The following is a 19,946-nucleotide window of genomic DNA, read 5'->3' as shown; positions in this document are numbered from 1 at the left end:
ACAACTTCTGCAAGCATAACACATGCTGTTTTTTTTCTTAACAGCAAGCTGTGGAACAGCAGATTCAAAGCCATCGTGAGACACATCAGAAACAGATCAGTAGCCTACGAGATGAAGTTGATGCAAAGGAGAAACTTATCACTGAACTCCAAGAGTAAGCAATTATCATTTTGGTGATGGCAAATGTCTCTAGACTGGGCAAGTACAGAAGGACGGGAGGATGGGGGAGAAGTGGCAGGGGTTTTTCTTCAACAGTACCTTACTTCTGTCGCTTTACTGGATGTCATTTACAGTAGATTCACTTGACTGTGACAACATATCAGAAGCCTTAGTTTCTAATTATTGACAACATGTCTTGGATTGTACTTAAATGTATTTCTGGATGCTTGTCATGATAGTGATACAACAAAGGTGTTTTCTGCTTTAACTTAATATATACTGGATATCTATTTAAATTCCTTTCCCATCCTTTTAAAAATACATCTGATTATTTTCTTCGTCTTCAGCCAAAATCAGAAGATGATGCTTGAACAGGAACGTCTTAGAGTTGAGCATGAGAAGTTGAAAGCAACCGATCAGGAGAAAAGTAGAAAACTCCATGAACTTACGTAAGTGATAATCTCACACAAAACAAGCATGTGGAGGAAGTTTTCCTTTATGACTAGTGATCTGATATGATGAAGTTGCGTTGACTATATGATAAATATGCTTATTAGAGGGAGGCTCCAGAGCCACCTTGAAATTAATCTTTTTAGAACCTTTTTCACCACCTTAGTATATAAAGCTGGAAGTAAAATAATGAAGGGTGCAAGGGTGTCATGGTATATGTGACAAAAGGCATGGTATTTTTCAGTGTTCATGTGCTATAGGATGGAGCAGTTAACTTCCCATTTTTACAGCTAAGTTTTGCATGCTGTAAGGCTAGAAGAGACTTGCATTAACATTATAACAGATCTTTAATGTTTCCAGTTCTTGTGTGGTTTAGTTAGTTAGGTAGGTCTGACTTAAACTGTAGAAGTTCAAACAATCAGACTTGATTGATCTGTATTAGTAAGCAGTAATCAGCACATTCTTTTCTGGATTTTTGCTGTGAAATACATTGTTGCTTGAATTGACTGAAATTTGAATAGTAGTGTGGTCTTAAAGTCCACCTTATTTATTCCGTATACCTTTCACTGTCAGTTGCAATAGGTTTTCTTGTCGTAGAAGATTTAATAAAGATACCGCATGTTTGTTTCATATTTTGTTTTGCAGGCTAGTAAAAGAAATATACAGCATTGGTCTCTTAAAGGGACTTGCTATGTTAAAAACTTTGCTCTTCCAAGGATCTGCAAGAAACATTAAAATTTCATTCAATATTGTGTCCTCCTCCTTCAGTTATTTTCCATTGCACATCAGAAATGTGCTGGCAAAGGACAGACCAGAAATAATGCTGACTATTCACATTTTATTGACCTAAATAGTTGTATAAGGTGCCTACAGCTACTTTTCCAGTGAGGTCTGGAAAACAGATAGAATGCTGACAGATTGTGTAGCATATCTGATCATCTCAGATGTTTAGTCGTTTAACTGAAATCCAGTAATGTGGCTGGATGAAGAGAACTTTCCAGAGTGTTAACAGTGCAATGAATGCTTTCACATTTAGTAGGAAGACAGGAGATTTGCAGAGCAGTATTGTTGGGTTATATGCCTGGAAACAGGTTCTGTAGCTTATGGTGCAAGCTTTGGCAAATGTAATGGAGGTGAAGAGGTGGAACAAAAAGAGAAAATCTCAAATCCATCACTGGATATTTAACACATTCACAAATGACTGAAGAGCTTTGGTAGAACAAAATTTTCACTGGTGTTACTGAACTTAATTCTGAAAAATCTTTCTTTGCTCATTTTAGACATTTATAATTTAGTTAGCTTATAGTACTTGTACGTATCCTTTCAGTATTAGAAGCTTTCTCTCTTTGCAGTTGGCAGCTTCCTCCTTTGTTCCGTGTCAGTTTGAGTTGTTGTGTCATCAGTTGATTATATCCATAATCCTGAGGACTTCAGCTGAAAAATGTTTTTCATGTGAACCATGTAGTTTACCACTCTGGTCTCCTAAAGCATTTTTAATTTTGCTCAGATGATTTAGTATGAATGTATTCTCTTTTAGGGTTATGCAGGACAGACGGGAGCAAGCAAGGCAAGATTTAAAGGGCTTGGAAGAGACTGTGGTAAGCTCATCAAAATGTATTTCAAAGGAAATGGGATTACTTGCTTTTTTCCTTCAGAAATAATTCTTTTTTTCCCCCCTCCTCAACTGTAGGCTAAAGAACTTCAGACTCTCCACAATCTTCGGAAGCTATTTGTTCAAGATCTGGCTACTAGAGTGAAAAAGGTAATCTGGTGCTGTGATGGTACTTGGTTTCTCTCAGATTGTTGCACACATTTCAGTTTAAAACTGAGTTTGTTATTGATCTGTGTTTGTTTTTTCTGGTTTGATTTTAATATGTACATTCAGATTTGTACTCAGTATCTTTTCTTTGTTACTGCAGAGTGCTGAGATAGACTCAGATGATACAGGAGGCAGTGCTGCACAAAAACAGAAGATCTCTTTTCTTGAGAATAATCTTGAACAGCTTACAAAGGTTCACAAGCAGGTACAGTAAGGCCAAATTTCAGGTTTAATCAAAAGCTAACAGACTACTTAGACTGCATTATCCTGGAGGTGGCACATAGTTCATGAAGTAACTGTTCTGAAAGTATTTTGATGTCTTGAATGTATTTCTTGATATAAAACAGTAGGCTAAAGTTTTCCTGTAAAATAATTCAATAGATATCAATGAAATAGTTGCATTTAAACCAATGAAGACTGAAGCTGATGTGTTAAAAGTCAGTTTCTCTATCTGGGGGATGCCTGCTTGTCTGTGACAGCACATCAGCTTTGTCTGTGTTGCATAGTATATTCTTTTATAGTAACAGATTTTCAAATGACAGTCTTAGTGCTCAACTATGAGGTTTACTAAAAGTTTGAGCACACTAGGATAGGTGCCCTACTGTACTGTACATATTAGACAATATGCCTGTTCAGGGGATCATGTGTTGGTTGGATCTACCCATGAAGAGAAAAACCAAGCAACGAATGGATTTTGTTTTTGTAGCTGGTACGTGATAACGCCGATCTTCGCTGTGAGCTTCCTAAATTGGAGAAGCGACTTAGAGCTACAGCTGAAAGAGTTAAAGCTTTGGAGTCTGCATTGAAGGAAGCCAAAGAGAACGCATCTCGTGATCGCAAACGGTATCAGCAGGAAGTAGACCGTATAAAGGAAGCTGTAAGATCCAAAAATATGGCCAGACGAGGACATTCTGCACAGATTGGTTAGTAAAGAATCCACTGGCTCTTAAAGCTTCCATCACTTCTGATTTATTTCTGTGTGTATTTTTCAGCCACAGTTGGATCCATTTGTGTGAACTTGGTGTGTTTTGTTCTGCAAGTTCTGTTATGGTTATCAGTTGGACTGAATGTGTGTTTTGTTATGTTTTGCATCAAACGGGTCATTTCTGTGATCTGTTGTGTAAGCTGGGAAGGTCTTCCTTCCCACCTGCTGCTATGCTGTCAGATACTGAGGGCTAGCAGGGTGTGAGACCTGTAGAGGGATGTACCTGTGCCTGTGTTCTTCTTTTGCCTTTTTTTGTAGCAGGAACTTTGTGGTCCTGCCTTTTTGTTGTCCTTGATCAGATCTTCAGTAGTCAATACACTTTCCTTAAATTTGAACATAACTGAAGTGAGAGCTGGAGTTGAACTTGTGTTCTGTAGGCACATCAAGAGCTGTTGCAGACTGAAGTGGTTTTTGGGGGGGGACTGGATTTTGTTTTTTGGGATGCACTGAGTGATGATGCAAAGACTGGTGCTCTCCTGCCTTATCTTTGCCTCAAGTGATATTTAAGACAACAAAACAGTTCTTTAGTGAATTTATCACAGGAATAAAGCCTCCTGTAATTAAATGTCTAATTGAACTAGGCCTGTGCTACTGGAGATCAGTTTCTTATTGAGCAGAAATTGAGAAGTGTTTCTCTGATGTAGCTGCTACCTATAGTTGCTTTATAGCTAAAACTGTCTGCTGAAACCTAAATACATGTTCAGTAGGGATAGGCAGACAACGAGGAGTGGGGGCATGGCTCTCTGTATTGTACTGTTTTGATGTTGTAGAGCTTGGGGCTGGGAATTATAAGGTCAAGTCCCTGTGGGTGAGGATCGGGGGGAAGACCAACAAGGTCTATAACAGATCCCTACTAAGATGAAGAGATGGGAGAGGCGTTCTGTGAGCAACTGGCAGAAGTCATGCAATCAACAGCCCTTGTTCTCATGAGGGATTTAACTTCCCTGATAAATGGCGGAAATACAACACAGGGCAGAGGTGGCAGTCAGAGGTTTATAGAGCATGTGGGAGATAACTTCCTGATATAGCTGTTAAGAGAACCTACCGAGGGAGGTGTCCTGCTTGACCTGCTGCTCACAAACAGAGAAGGACTTGTGGGGGAGACGTGGTGGTCAGGAGCTGTCTTGAGCAGAGCAGCCATGGAGCAGTAGAGCTCTCTATTTTTGGTGAAGTCAGCAAGGCTGCTGCCTTGGTCTTCAACAGGGCAGACTTAGAACCGTTCAGGACACTGGTAGTGAGAGTTCCTTGGAAGTCAGACTTGAAGGGGCAGAGTAGTCCTGGAAGAATGGATGGCTCCTCAAGAAGGTATTCTTAAGGGTGCAGGAGCAGGCTGTCTCTCTGTGCTGTAAGATGAGCTGGCAGGGAGGAAGACCAGTGTGGCTGTACAGGGAACTTCTGCTGAGACTCCTGGAGAAAAAAAGATTTTATCTGCTGTGGAAGAAGGTACAGACAACTCAAGGAGAGCATAAAGAAGTTGATAGGATGCGCTGGGAGAAAACTAGAAAGGCAAAAGCTCAGCGTGAGCTCAAACTGGCTACTGTAGTAAAAGGCAACAAAAAAGATTTTTGCAAATATATTAACAGTGAGAGGAGAGCCAAGGAGAATCTGTGTCCTTTACTGGATACAGTGGGAAAACATGACTGAAGATAAGGAAAAGGTTCAAATTCTCAGTGTTTTCTTTACATGTGTCTTGAATAGTCAGACCAGTTATCCTCAGCCTCCTGAGCTGGAAGGAAGGCACTGAGGCCCTGGAGCGTGTCCAGAGAAGGGCAATGAAGCTGTGAGGGGTCTGGAGCACAAGGTGTAGGTAGAGTGGCTGAGGGAACTGGGATTGTTTAGCTTGGAGAAAAGGAGGCTCTGGGGAATCTTTATCACTCTCTACAACTGTCTGAAAGGAAGGAGACTGTGGTGAGGTGGGTATCGTCTTCACTGATAACTGCCCAGGGGAGTGGTGGGGTCTCTGCCCTCAGAGGTGTTCAAGAAGCATGTAGATGTGGTACAGGGTTTAATAGGCATTGTTAGTGGTGGGTGTATAGTTAAACTAGATCTTAAAGGTCTTTTCCAACCTTTATGATTTTAATATGTCAGAACTTCATAAGATTAGGAACTGGTGCAATGCTCATTGCAAACAGGTTTAGTTAAGGAAAGCACATGCAGCATGTGAATTGCTTGTCTAAACTACTTTGTTTTGAGTTCAAAAGTATAGCAAGTATTATAATGCGTGCTTGTAAGTAGTGCCTGGAGCAGTCTATAAGGGAGTTTTGCCTGGAGTAATCCATTTGCAGAGCTGCTGGCAGAGCAGCATTGACTAGTGGTAGGAGTGAGGTGGGCTAAAATTCTTTACAGGAACATAAAGCTCATAAAACTTAAGTGATGAGTTGAGTTCTTCCTGACAAGAAACTGCTCTTACAAGGACATCCATTAGGTGGAGCAGATAATACGCATGAAGATAATAATTGTTCAAAACTTTGTTAGCCTTAATTCTAGTACGGACAAGAAAAGAAACACTGTGTCTGTTTTTCAGTGCTCAGTACTAATCTGCTAAGTTTGGAAAACACCACCTCCCTCATCTTGTTTTCATTCAATTCAAAATGCATTCAATTTTTATTATCACTTTTAGCTCACTGTAAAACAAAGCATTAGTAAATTTAAATGATGAGAGTGTTACATGCAAACCTGTAAGTCATGTCTCTTTTCATGCAGCTAAGCCCATCCGTCCTGGCCAACATCCAGCAGCTTCTCCAACTCATCCAAGTGCAATTCGTGGGGGAGGTGCATTCACTCAGAACAGCCAGCCAGTTGCACTGCGCGGAGGTGGAGGACGGCAGGACAAAGTGTAAGTTTGGCTCAAAGGATTTGTTTTAAATGTACTACTGGACTGTTTTTGTGTCAGCTTCATTGCTGTCCGTTCTGCATAAAATCACGTGAAAAGTCATCAACTTTTTTTTGCCCAGAATTTATAGTTAGAGAATCAGTATCTGTGTGCATCTGCTTAATGCATTTGCTTTTGTTTTGCAACTAACACTTATTGTCAAACAGTAATGCTGGAGTTCTGTTGCATTAGAACAAAATAACAATATCCTATTGGCTTTTATATGTATATATATATTTATATGTATATATATTTTTTTACCAGCCACAGCAAATAGCTAATATTTGGGAATATTCTGGCTTGCTAGAGTTTGCTTTTGTAGTTCCCTTTAGAAAAGCATTGGGTAATAAAATAAAGAAGGCCCTGTTCTTATACATTGTTTCTTAGCAGTTTTGGCCAACTATGTATCGTGTTTCGTGTGTTTGTAATTTGTGGGTGTTTAATGGAAGAAATAATGTCTCTGTCCACTAAATTTAAATGTACTGATTAAAATACAGCTATAGCAGTTGAAATCAATATGTGCACTTTTAAACTTGAGACTGCATCTCTAATTTAATAAGTCATTAAACTGAATCAGGTACTCATACATGTTATTCACTGAATTTAGTCTCTTTTTCATTAATTTCTGCAGTGTAGTTCATTTATGGGTCATCGAACAGAAAAGCTTGGCTGCTTCCTCTGTCATCACCCTCACTTTTGAGTGTCCTAATAAGAATATTTGCTAGGAACTCTTAGTTCAGATTATCAGGATCTTCAGTTGGAAAACCCTTCCAACATGATTGTATGGTGCTGAACTCCTTGGCCTTTTTCTTCTTGAATGGCTCCAGAGTGGCTTATATTAATCTCATTTCTGTTCATTTCTTGTTGCTAGCTGAATGTCTTGTCAAGTCTTTTGCTTTAATTAAGGGAAGAAGCTCAGGCTGCAGAACTACTTAGAGGAACACTGTTCTGTTCAGTAGCCGTTCTTAACTTCATCTTAAGTATGAAGTGGAATGTAATTTAATTTGGAGCAACAACTCCATTTGGTGACCAAGGAGGTGGCAGTTCGTGGATGTTTGATTATTATTTTTGGCTCGATGAAGCCAATCTTGCAGCTACTGTGGCTGTGAAGGCAGTCAAGTTTAGCTGTCCAATGCAGAGGCATCTGGAGGTCTGATTGATTTTATTTTAGATGCCTGGAGCATGTGGATGTTTGTGGTAAAACAGTGCTACCTAGATCTGTTAGGAGAGAGAGATGCTACTAAATGTCATACCTCTTTACCAAGTGGTTTAAGTACCCTTATAATCAGCAATAAGTAGCTGAATTTTGAGCTTTTATCTTGCTTTAAAGAACAAACTTTCACTGTTGGTCATGGGGAATTTCAGTAGGAGACTTAGCACTTGGACTTTTGGACTATTTGTAGATAAATTGTCAGGGAGAGGAAAGATAAGTTGGGGAAAATAAAACGCCACAAAAACAATGAAATGACAAAAGAAACCAGTGACATAATATAATGGGCTCACAGAGTCCCTCTGGGCAGTTTTAAAGCTTTCATAGATTTTTTTTCTGTATGAGCACGTTACGTGTTGCTATATAATAATGCTGAGTTTAGCACTTACAAGCACAACAGTGGTCATCTTTTTCTTTTTGAGGGTTAATACTAAGATCGCAAGCATCTGGATTTCTGGTTGGGTTAGAACTTGGTCCAGTAGAAACACGATATGCTGTTTAATATCTGGAGACTGACATTTAACAACTTACTGCAGGTGTTCTCAGCTCATTGAAGAGTCAGTCAGTTGTGACTTGCCTACAAGAAAGAAACTTCATTAGTGCTTTGTTCCCACTTCATCCTTCCAAAAGAGCAGCAGCTGTTGGGTGGGTAGGTGGTACCCGGGCAGTTCTCACTTCCCTGGAGAAGTAGCAATAGCTGTAGGAAATGGAGGTGAGATAGAATTGGCTGGATTGTCATGTTTGCTGCTTTGAGTATCTGGTCTCGATTATATCAGTCAGCTTATCTTGCTGTAAATTTGTATTGGTAACTGCCAGCATTGCTTAAATGCTTTGTGTTGCGTAACTTCTCATTCTAAAGCAGATGTTGTATTAGCATTTATTTAAGTGGTTTAAGAACTGAGCTCTTAAGAGCTGTATAAATAGTGGCTGTACTGTAAGTGTAAATAGCTTGGCTTTTTTGGCTTGTGAAGTACAAACATTTAACTCCTGTATTTTTCTCATTTACAGTTGCTGAGAGGTTAATGCGGCGTGAGGAGGATTGGATATCGTCTAGAGGGAGTCATTCCATGACAATAAACTCTCCCTTTGGGGACTGTAGGATTATTTTTTGAAAATGTATAAATTATACCTGGCCTGTACAGCTCTTTTCCCCTCTCCAAATTCTGCTAACGAATTCCCCCTTCCCCTCCAAACAAACAAAAACTAGAGTGCAATTTTGGCGTCTTGAGAAATGACGTGTTAGTTAAAGTGTAGCTCTGCTCATTACACCGTTTGTCTTTCATGTCTTAAATTTAGCCTGCACTGTGCCAAGCTGAATGTACATTGAGAAACTCTTAGTTCAAATTTTCTAGCTTCTTTTGTGTACATTTTATTGTCTTAGGGAATGTGCAACAGTGTTTGAGTATATTTTCATTTCCATCACTTGATATAACACTACGTGTCCCACTGAACTAGATTGGCACTCTGCATAACATTACGGTTTTCTTTTGGGATGCTACGTAGAGCATTGGAACTAAACTTATTTGTACAGCCTAAGAATACTGAAGTGTGCTTACGACAGCTGCCATAAGGCACTGTGAGCGCTGCACCACAGAACTAAAGAGTTCAACATGAACAAGGCTGATTCACTGTTACCTGATTCGATGCCTGTTTATCGGGTGCTTTAGGATTAAACCCTGTACAGTACTAAGAGCAAACCGAAGTTTACAAAAACGACTTTGGCGATGGATGGTCTCATCTGTCCTGTTCCCGATTCTACACACAGTGCAGTCCGGTGGAGTGGAAACTTTCTGCTTCATTCCAACGAGCTTTTATGTCCATTTGTCTCTATCTGTGACGGTTCACTTTCGCTGTTCAATAATAGTGGAATGAGCACAATCTGAAATGTAACTCGATATTCCACTGCATACACAGTCCTGAACTTTGGGCAAAAAATTTTAACTTCCAATTACAATTAATTTCAGCAACTGTTTCAGATACACCTGATCAAGGATATGGCTTAAAGTGGATGTATCTGGAAGTCCCAGAGCTGCGTTTAGAAATAAAAATAAAGCACTACACTGAATTGTGTTTGTAATCCGTTTGTAAGTAGGTATTTGGAATGTCCTAAGTAGTAGCTGTTGGATCTTTTTTCTTCTCTTTGCAATAAAGTCCTGTAAAGCGGCTGATGAAATGAAACACGGGTTTTTTTGGTCGGTCGGTTGGTTGAGCTCTGATATTCCCACTGAGCTGTATCTGGGTTTTAAAACCTTCTAGCCTGATTTGCCTAACTTATTCATAGGGTTTAGCCACTATAATTTTTAGAACGGCCTCTGGATAGAAATTAATTATCAGGTCTTTGAGGAAGAAGGAACTGAATGTTATGGAATGAATTGGGATGGCTCTCCATGCCTGATTAAAATGGCTTTGAACGTTAGTTGGTGTTTTCTTAATGGGTATTCATCAATTGTTGTGGGAACCCAGACCTGTGGCTGTTCAGACAGCAATTCGTGTTCAACTTTTATGTAATAGAGAAAATACTTCCATTCTGATGGAGCGTAGTCAGACGTTAGACCTTGAACTGCTGGTTTTCTACATCTACGTTAGTCTGAGTTCTTCGTAGTTTGTTTTTGAAAGGTCGAGTGTGTCGGTCAGAAATGTCACTTCTGTTGCAGTTCTCAGCTTTTAAGGCTTCTGTTGCTGAAGGCTGCCCAACACTCCAGACTTGCTTGTTGTTTCAGAGCGTGTTCAAATACAGCACACTGAGGAAAGGAAAGGAACGGCAAGCTGTTCACCTGAGATTGCTCATAATGGGAACGGCGCTGTCTGTTATCTGTTTGCATTGACTCCAGGTGTTCAGGCCTTCATCTGTTGACTTGCAATCAAAGAAGCAAAACCCCACTTTCTTTAAAATGCATCCAAATGAAGCAGGATTTTTATTCTTGTGCCTGTGAATGAGGGTTTCATTTCCATAGGTGATCATTGTGGGTTTTGGTGCTGAACATTGCTGTGTGAAAACTTAAATGAATGGTAACCGATCCGTAGCTCAGCGTACGTCACCTTTTTATATTTATACCTTTTTTATTTTAAACCTTGTTTGGAGTTTACCAAAAACTGCCTCTGCAAGTGTAAAAAGGAATGAGCAGAACAAAAAACCTTTTTGTGTTCAGGTTTGGCTGTCGTAGCTCAGCTGGACGGGACGACGACTGCGTTTTGTAAATGAACCTTCAGCCTCTACAGGGAATGTTCATCACTGCTATTGAAACTCGCAGTCTTCAAATGGTTCTTATTTGTACGTTCCTCCCGATGACGCTTTTTACAGGAAGGTTTAGGGCAGGAACTCGGTGAAATAATATTTATTTCAGGTGAGCGACTAAATTATTTGTGTAACTGAACTGCTGACTCACTGCTGTGTGTGATTCTAAATTTGACATGAGAGGACAATTCTACCTGTGGAATACGATGGTTTAACTTCAGTACACTTAAGATGCATTGAAAGGTTGGTTTGGGGAAGACGCCGTATAGTTTTAACTTACTTGCATGCTGTAAATGTATTTGTGTTTAAATAAAGAGAAGAAAAACCTTTGAACTCTGTGTGTTCATTGCATTTCCACCTGCGTGCTGAATGGTCGGGGTGTATTTATTCCCTTTACAGGTTTCCTGGCCAATTATGGAATCTGTGATCACATCCCTCACCTTTTGTTCCAGTCCCTTTCCGATGCTCTGTAGGCCTCTTACCTTTCTCTCTCCCAGGTGTTCTCTTCTTGCAGGCTATTTTTCCTTTCACTGTGATTTACAACAGTTGTTTCTGCTTTCGGTGGCTGCTGCTGCACTGCTGTATTTTAGATGGAAGCTCTCTGTCACCTGTAGGGGAATTTCCAGGACCTCATTTCTGTTTCCACACCGCTCTCGAGTTGGATGCGCAGCCGCTGCTCCTCTCAGGGCCCGACGAGAGCCTGGAAGCCGATGGAGCGGCAGCCTGGGGCCGCCAGGGGACGCGCGGAGCCCGGCTGCGGGGCGCCCGCTTGGGAGCGCGGGGCTGCCGAAACGCCTCGAGGATCAGCGTTGTTCGCTTTGCTTTTGCTCCCCGCTCCCATAGAAGCTGCGTTTCTCTCGTGCCCTCACCTCCCCCCGGGCTGCAGCCGCTTAGAGCCACCGAAACCTGCCCGGTTGGCGCTTCGCCTGGCTCCTTTTCAGCCAGCTGTGCTGCTGTCGTGCGGGTCGAGCGCCGTTTATCACGAAACGGCTGGAGAAGAGGAGGCTCAGGGCAGACCTCATTGCACTCTACGACTTCCTGAAGGGAGGTTGTGGTGAGGAGGGCTTGGCCTCTTCTCCCAGGCAACAAACAGGACCCGAGGAAATGGCCACAAGTTGTACCACAGGAGGTTTAGGCTAGAAACAATTCTTCCCCCACACTCGTTATTTCAGAGGGCTGTCAGCTTCCCTCGGCAGCCCATACAGCGGGCTGTGTGTTAAATGCAGGTAGCATTAATGTTTCGTTCCCGGGGTGACAAACAGCAGCATCCAGTTCCAGCACAGGGTAAGTCAGTGACAACATGGCAGCAAACGAGCCCTTCTGCTATGGGCTCAGTGGGGATGCAGAGCGCGTGACTTGCACTAAAATGATCCACGTGGCTCTGGTTGAGTTTATTAACCTGCAGACACGCTGCTGAAAATGAGCTGGGGAGCAGGAAATGAGAGAATGTGCATAACAAATGAGCTTAGCACGTGAAAATAGGCATAAAATACAATAAAATATGGCCTTTTTGCACTATTCACTTTCACCCAGCTGTAACCAGAAGCTTTGCAGAAGCTGTCTGGAGAGAACTGTGTTCCCTTGAGTGCAGGAGCAGGAGTACGTGTGCAGGTGGCCAGGAGGGCATTTAATTAATGACGCCGGCAGAGATCAGGCCTTCGTAGCCGCTGGTGGAGCAGTGACCCACAGCTTGGCTGTGTTGGGTTCTTTGGTCAGACAGATCCCTGGCTCCTTCGGCACTATGGGACATGGCAGGGCTGTGCAGAGCCAGAGGTGTCTGAGATCTGCTGGGAATCCAGGATGGTTCTGGGAAGGATGCTGACCATGAGAGAGGCCCCACGTGGAGCAGAGCGACCGTGGAGGGGTAACAAAGATGAAGAGTTGTGGACTGCCTGCAGGCCTCCTTCCCCTGCACCGCCTGGGGGGGAGGAGGTGGCAGAGGATGGTGGGGAAAGTGCATTGAGTGTGCTTTAATTCTCAGTGCTCTGTTCTATTAGCAACAGGCTATAAATTACATTACTCTCCTTTGTGCGGAGTCTGTTCTTCCCACGACAGTAACTGATGAGTGATCTCCTGGTCCTTATCTCAACTCTTTAGCTTTTTTCACCACATTTTCTTCCCCTATTGTGTTGAGGAGGGGGAGTGCAGGAGTGTCATGATGGAGCCCTTAGGACGTGTTGCAGAGCAACATGGGTGGTGGGGATGGCACCATGGGGCAGGTGCTCAGCTGTGTGGATCCCCACAGGGACTGAGTGGGAACAAGGTGAGGACTGTTCCTGGGAAGGAGAGTAGGTGGGAGTTGCTCTGCTCCACACACAGCAGCAAGGAAAACTCAGAGGGGCCTTCTGAAGAGAAGTAACGTTTGTCTGGAGGGGGGGAAACCACTAAGCCAAGGGAACAAGTAGCAGCAGAGAAAACAAAGCCCGGCACCAAAGTGAACCAAAACAGAAAGTCATGATTCATGCGTGGGTCTGCAGTGAGGATTCCCTGCTCCCACTTCCTTTATTCCATCAAAGAGCTGAAAAACCAAAACCGCCCTGTGTTGTTTGGCTTTGTTTTGTGTTTGTAGACAGGGTTAGAAGGAGTGTTTGCAAAGAGGTGTTTGACCCCTCAGGTGGGGCTGGGGCTGGGATCTCACTGCTGACTTCTGCTCCTGCCAACACCACCCGCCCTGTGCGGCCACTGGGTGACTGGGATGCACTGAACACCAGCCTGAGTCAGATACCACAGGTGCTGTCAGCCCAGGACACCCCTGTGACTACCCTGCATTCATGGCCAGCCACGTGTGGCAGATTGATTTCTAGGCTTGAGGCCTGAATCTGACAGAGAGGGAGGAGAGCAGGGAGGTACGTTTAGCTGAGGAATTTGGTTCACGTTCACGTATATATTACTGATAGAGTCATTTATCTTTGACATAGTGAGTGCTCACTCACACATTCAACAGCAAACGTTCACTAACATTAGACTGCTGTTGGCTGCTGTCTAAAACCCCAAATAATGCAATGTATGCAGCACTGATCCAGGTTCCACATGCACAGGTTTAGCTCCGCTTGTAACTCAGTACACATACATCTGTGTGTGTGTACAATCGCATTTCTTACTCTTTGAGACTGCCCAGCTGACCCTTTGGGGCAGAAGCAGCACTGTGGGTACCTCTGGCTGAGAGGGCCCAGTCCAGAGCGAGCAATCAGTGCACAGCATCAGTGCAGCAGGACGTCATGTCTGACCTCTGACTTCTTTGAGTAATGTCACTGCACACTGACTCACCCCGCAGTGAGACTCACGCTTGCCAAACAGCTGCAGGTCCCTTCCACCCTCTAAAATGTTCTTGTGGGGGAGTGATATGGAATATGTTCCCTTCTGAAACGTTATTTTCACTTGACGTGTGTGGTAATGGGCGTGCAGTAATGTCACTGAGATTACCCACGAGTGTCACATGCTGGAGACTCTGTACCGTTTGTTTCTATAATGGCAGGTTGTGATACTACGGATTTTAGGCGATCTCTCGGTTGAAAAGCAAACAAACCAGTATTGGGAAAGTCTGTCTTGAGATGGGGAAAAGGGTTCCTGGGAGAAAACCTATTTATTGCTCTCTGCTTATGAAACTCTTCACAGAGGTCAGAATTGTTCCCGTTTAAAGATCACGTAGGTTGGTACAGAAAGATTTTCTGAAAGCAAAGAATCACAGAATGACTCGGCCTGTATGGGACCTTAAAGACCATCACCTCCATCCCTGCGCTGTGGGCAGGGCTCCCACCTAGCAGCTCAAGCTGCCCAGGGCCCCATCCAACCCAGTCTTGAGTGTCTCCACTGACGGGGCACCCATAGCTTCTCTGGGCAGCAGTGCCAAGGCCTCATGGCCCTCTGAGTAAAGGATTTCCTCCTAAAAGCTAGCCCAAGCCTCTCCTCTTTTAGTTTAAAACCATTCTTCATACATGAGTAGCAGAGATAGAGTACACTATTAATTAGATATTAAATAATTAATGCTAATAACCAGCTCAGATCTGGTGGAGGCCGTAGGGCAGCAGGGCCGTGTTCAGACAGAAGCACTTTGCTCCATCTCTGCCTGTTAAGCTGCTTTGCTGGGAGCTCAGGGATGAACTCAGTCCCGTCCGACACGCAGCTTTGCCTCTGCTTGTGGAGGCTTCCCGCTGCCTGTCTCCCCTTGAACACAGGGGCAGGCACCCTCCTGTCATATATTACTAATATATGTTCTTGCTATACTCTATGTTATTATTACACACACTGGCCAGCTGTCCTGGTGTGGAGGCAGTGGCTGCTGGGGCACTTTGCCAGGGCAACATCGGCACGTGCCCGCTGTCTCACTTCTGCACCACAGCCCGCCCTTGGTGAACTGGAGCAGTAGCTCACAGCTCTGCTTCGCCAGGCAGGTCTCCAGGCTGGGTGGTGCCCAGGAAGGTGTGAGGTTAGCGAGGCTGGGGGTGAAACCTTCTCTCTTGGCAAAAGCACGGGTGGATGCCGGCCCCAGCCTGCTCGCTGCCTCAGATTCCTGTAACATCACACCTCTTGGGCGATGCATTTGGACGTGGCAAGTATGTGGCGCATTCCAGTCAGCCCATGTGTGTGAGCAGGAGGAAGCACAGCAGCAATTAGTTGCAGCTTTGGATCTGGAACGCACAATTACTGCTGCTTCTCATGTCAAGAGTCAGCCGTGCAATGAGAGGGTTGTGATGGTAATTAGGAACTGCAGAGTTCTACAGAAATTGCTGTTCCCCAAATCCTGCTTGTTACAAACGATCTCCAAGCAATTATAATCCGTGGCACATCCTCAGGCAGAGGGACAGTTCTCATCTCTCCATAACTCTCTTGCAACCTGATATTCAAGGAGGATGAGATTCACCCACACCGGAGCTATGCCTGTGGGTGACCGTCAGCCCCGAGCCCAACTCAGAGCAGACATTCTTCTGCTAAACTCAGGCCCTGAACACTGCAGGTCCTTCTGCCCACTCTTTCTAGCTGGAAATCTCCCTTTGCTTTGCCATACTGGAGAGACTCAGCCCAGCAGCTTCACCAAACTGAGTGTTTTTGCTCTATGAGCCGATTGAACAGATTCTAGAGCTCTTATCCTACTCCTTTGAGGAACATCTGTAGCTTGCCTGCGAAACCAGAGCAGTGCGTGCAGGACTGACCCACCTGGCTGCACCAGCTGGGTGTGAGGAGGAGGTGGTGGGGCAGAAATCACCAGGTCACACAGCTTGACTGCGGGTTTCCTGCTTTCCTCAGCTCACATCCAAAACAGTGATCCCTATCTGAGGCACCTGAGTGATGACTAAGCTCATGTGAGCCACCCACCAGCAGTGTTTGCCATTGCAAAAGCCGTCACAGAGAAGAGTTCTGCCTGGCTGCTATCACCGGCTCTGAGCTCTGGTCCCATTGAAGGCTTCGGGCACCACCAGGACACCACCAGATGGGCTCAGTTTGGGAAGAAAGCTGGCATTTCCCTGTGTTGGGTTATTCTCAGGCACAGTGTGTGCAGGTGGTTGGAGCATCTTCATCTTTGCTTGTGAAATTATTTCCCACTGTTATCAAACAATTCATCACAGAAGCTAATGCAATCACCTTTGAAGTATTAAACCTGTCTTTACATCAATATCTGCTGTTTCATCGATGCGTATTTTTAAAGAATTCATAGAATAATAGAATAGACCAAGTTGAAAGGGACAAATTAAAGGAAGGAGCACAGCTGAAAGGAGTACTTTGTGTGTGGTGTAGTAAAAGCATTGGTGGCTAAAGCCCGGGTTCCTATCTGGGGGCGTCAGCTAATAGTAGAAGACCACTAATAGTTCACATCACATCAGGAAGGGTCACTGTGGCTTGAAAATGAGGTCAGAGTGAATTGTGTTTCTTTTAGGTTAAAAATCCTTTGTTCACTAAAACCACTCATCTGACCTGCATTTATTCTCAAAAAGGAGAAATGGATCCTTACATACATCTATACCAACAACTGTGTCTCACGCAGCAGCAGAGGGAAAAGACAGGTTACATCTTCCTGTCCCCCCTGGAAGATTAAATCCATAACTCAAATACACCTGTGAGTAGCTCCCCTCCGCTTCTGTAACTACACAGGATGGTGGGACTCAGAACCATGTAGGACATGTGGGACTGTGTGCTTCAGGGTTTGCCCTGGGTTTGGCCAGCCCAGAGGGAGTGGGAATGGATGTGGGCCACTGATGCAGCTGGAGGGGGGGTCCTGGGGTGCACAGCCCCAGCATCACTGCTGGAGAAGACAAACAAAGAATTTAAGACATCTGGGGCCAGAGGTGAGAGCCTTTGGGCAGCTGGAGACCATGTGCAAGAGACAGCAGTGAGACAAAATGTTTTCCAAGCAAAGATCTAATTAAGGATTAGCAAGACTGATCCTGCTGTACAGTGTAATTAGGAGATTACTGCCTGGCATGGATTAGACTCAACAGAAAAATCTCTGCCCTGCTGTATAAAGTATTTCGGGTTTGGGAATGGAAACGTGTTAAGCAACAGTTCTTCCCTGCTGTGATACTGTGTCCTGTGTCAGCCTTGTGCTGCTAAAGCGGTGTGAGGTTCTCCTGATGCTGAGTGAATAGAAACCTGTGTGGTCTCCTGGTTTGGAGGCAGAGAAACCCCAACAGGAGGTGACCACCGCCCCACAGCCAGTGACTGCGGCCCCCACAGGAGGTGACTGTGATCCCACAGGCTGCTGCCTCATCCCTGCAGGGAAGTGGTTGCAGCCTGGCCTGCCATCAAGGGAGGAACCACCTGTATCCAGCCAGGGTCCAACAGACCAAGCCAACCACTGCACTGGCTGAGCACAGATAACACTATGAGAACCAGCCACAGTGGTTAAACCCTCCCACCTGCTACACTAAAGGATTTCTAAGTCCATTAACTCAAAGCACATCTAAGTAGACTAGCAGCAGGAGAAATGGCATAGAAAGGAGCCGGCTGCCCAGAGCCAGTGGGGTCCCTCCCCAGAAGCTGCCTGGACGTGGGTCTGGGCTCCCTGCTCTGGGTGTCCCTGCTTGAGGAGCCAGATGGACCCAGAGGTCCAGACCTACTTCAGCCATGCTGTGATTTTGTCATTCATCCTCACCATATTCAATAGGAATCCCCTGGATCAAACAGTGAGAGCAGTGCCATCAGGCAGTCGCAGTGCTTTGTGTTGTGCCTGCAGCTGCAGATACACAGCACAGCACTGAAGGGAATGAGTAAGTTCTATGCTCAGCTGCAGCTCCCATCCCTTTGCAACATTTCCTTGCCATGCAATAGGGCTGTGACAGCAAGGCTGTGGGGTTCCCACCGCATTGCCTTCTCTCCACATGTTGCTTTTGCATTTCATTTACTACAAATTCTATGGCACAGGATCCACCTGCTCACTGTGCGATACCCGCTGCTTGCTCACAGCAGTACAGACGGTAGTGCTAACAATTCTGAATATCTCTAAGAACCCCTGCCATAACCTCCAGCACACAGGCAGATAATAAAGCACCAATCTGCATTTTAGGGCCAACTAGGAATAACAGATCAATGGATGAATTCATTGTCACCGAAAAATATGACAAAATCCCACTGTGGCAAGGCTGTGCAAGCTCAATGGAACCCATTTCCTCTTTCAGTTTCTGAAGCTCAAAAATCAATGTAGAGTTTCAGTGCCCATCACACGTAAGTGTCAGGTAATAACAGAACACCATGAGTAAATTAAAGGCCCTTTTGCTTTTGGAAGCGCTGATTTTAAGCAGCTCGTTTATCTTACTCCTGTTGTGCAATCACAGGATCAAACATTGCAGAATTTACAGAAAATAGACCATCATCAGCACGTCATCTTGTCAGGCTGATCTGTCAGGGGACGAAGGCCTGTCAGATTCCCTCAGCCTCAGAAAGTGACTGGGACCCTGTCTGTGTCCAAGCAATTTTACTGAGCCTGCCAGCATTCACACCAACCAAAAGTTCTGGATACTATATTGAGGATGTTCAAACATGATCTTGATTAAACCACTCACCCTCCTTTGAGGTGTAATCCAGAATTATTTTGCAGTTTACCGGTAATATGAACAAAACATCCGTGATATATCATAAGCTTGTCTGGTAGTGTCGGTTGTCTCCCATCATGCTGTATCTTCTTTGATTGAAATCACTTCTTCCTTGGGTGCCCCACTCAGCCTTTTGCTGTCTGACAGCCCAATCGAAAAGTGAAGATGAAAGTAAATCAAGACTTTAAAACACGGAGAAGTAACCTGCTTGCTTCTATAAGAGGATCCATCTCTGGGATATGAAATGTCTGTGGCACACGGTCAGGAAATTAAAGGTAATACAGCAGATTGGAGCTATCGTTTCACCTTCCATTGAGAGATTAATTAATTTGCCTCTGGCAGTTGCACCAGTTGAGCTTCAACATAAAGATGCACGACACAAGGGCATAAAAGCATATGTTGGTAGTCATCTGCTTGGGATGTTATGAAGCACAGTAGGCCTTTTTTCACGTTTGGCTTCATAGGACCATGGGATGGTTTGTCAGAGGCCACAAAGAAACAACACCAGTGCTGCTGCTGGAGCCCAGCAGCCCTGGGAATCAGAGCCCATCCCCATTTCCAGAGTGCATCCTCATCTCCAAAGCACTCTTTTGTTTTTGAACGATGTTAAAGATCTCATTGCTCATAAAAGATCTGGTTGCTTAGGAGAATTCTAAATGAGTCTTCTTACTGTGCTTGGAATTAATTTACCTCTGGAAGGAAAAAAAGTCTGGTAGAAGCACAGTATCATTAAGGTTGGAAAACACCTCCAAGACCGTCATGCCCAACCACTGACCCATCCCCACCATGTCCACTAACAGTGTCCCTCAGTGCCACATCCACACAGTTCTTGAACACCCCAGGGACAGTGATTCCACCACCTCCCTGGGCAGCCTGTGCCACTGCTTCATCACTTCTTCTGAGGAGTTCTTCCTAATATCCAGCCTGCCTTCTTGTACATCTAACTGAATACCCTGGGATGATCTGTATCTGAGAGAAAGCCTCCCAGCTGCAGAACAGCCTTGCTCCATGCGATAACCTGATCAATGAAGCATTCACATCTCTCAGCTGTGATGATGCTGGTCAGTGCCTGCTGTTAACAACTTGAGTGGCTTGACTCCATTTCCAGGAATTGGGGTGAGATTAACTGGCAGTCCATCACATTTTTCCAGCAGATGGCAATAATCCACAGTGGGTGAGCAGCAGTGGGATG

General features: G+C 44.3%; 1 protein-coding gene across 2 annotated transcripts in view; it reads left to right on the top strand.

The window, feature by feature from the left end:
• Window positions 1–11,063, top strand: part of KIF5B (kinesin family member 5B) — a 33,433-nt gene extending 22,370 nt beyond the window's left edge. For both annotated transcript variants that reach the window (XM_072327520.1, XM_072327519.1), the window contains exons 19-26: window positions 45–154; window positions 507–608; window positions 2,147–2,207; window positions 2,300–2,371; window positions 2,529–2,633; window positions 3,135–3,351; window positions 6,117–6,249; window positions 8,504–11,063. In XM_072327520.1, the coding sequence (XP_072183621.1) occupies window positions 45–154; window positions 507–608; window positions 2,147–2,207; window positions 2,300–2,371; window positions 2,529–2,633; window positions 3,135–3,351; window positions 6,117–6,249; window positions 8,504–8,510 (807 nt within the window). In that variant the 3' untranslated portion in view covers window positions 8,511–11,063. The remainder of the gene's footprint in view (window positions 1–44; window positions 155–506; window positions 609–2,146; window positions 2,208–2,299; window positions 2,372–2,528; window positions 2,634–3,134; window positions 3,352–6,116; window positions 6,250–8,503) is intronic.
• Window positions 11,064–19,946: the final 8,883 nt, after the last annotated feature.

Source organism: Excalfactoria chinensis, chromosome 2, assembly GCF_039878825.1.
Source record: "Excalfactoria chinensis isolate bCotChi1 chromosome 2, bCotChi1.hap2, whole genome shotgun sequence".
Taxonomy (NCBI): Eukaryota; Metazoa; Chordata; class Aves; order Galliformes; family Phasianidae; genus Excalfactoria; species Excalfactoria chinensis.
The sequence above is the reverse complement of the archived record's forward strand: the minus strand, read 5'-3'. Positions and strand labels throughout refer to the sequence as shown.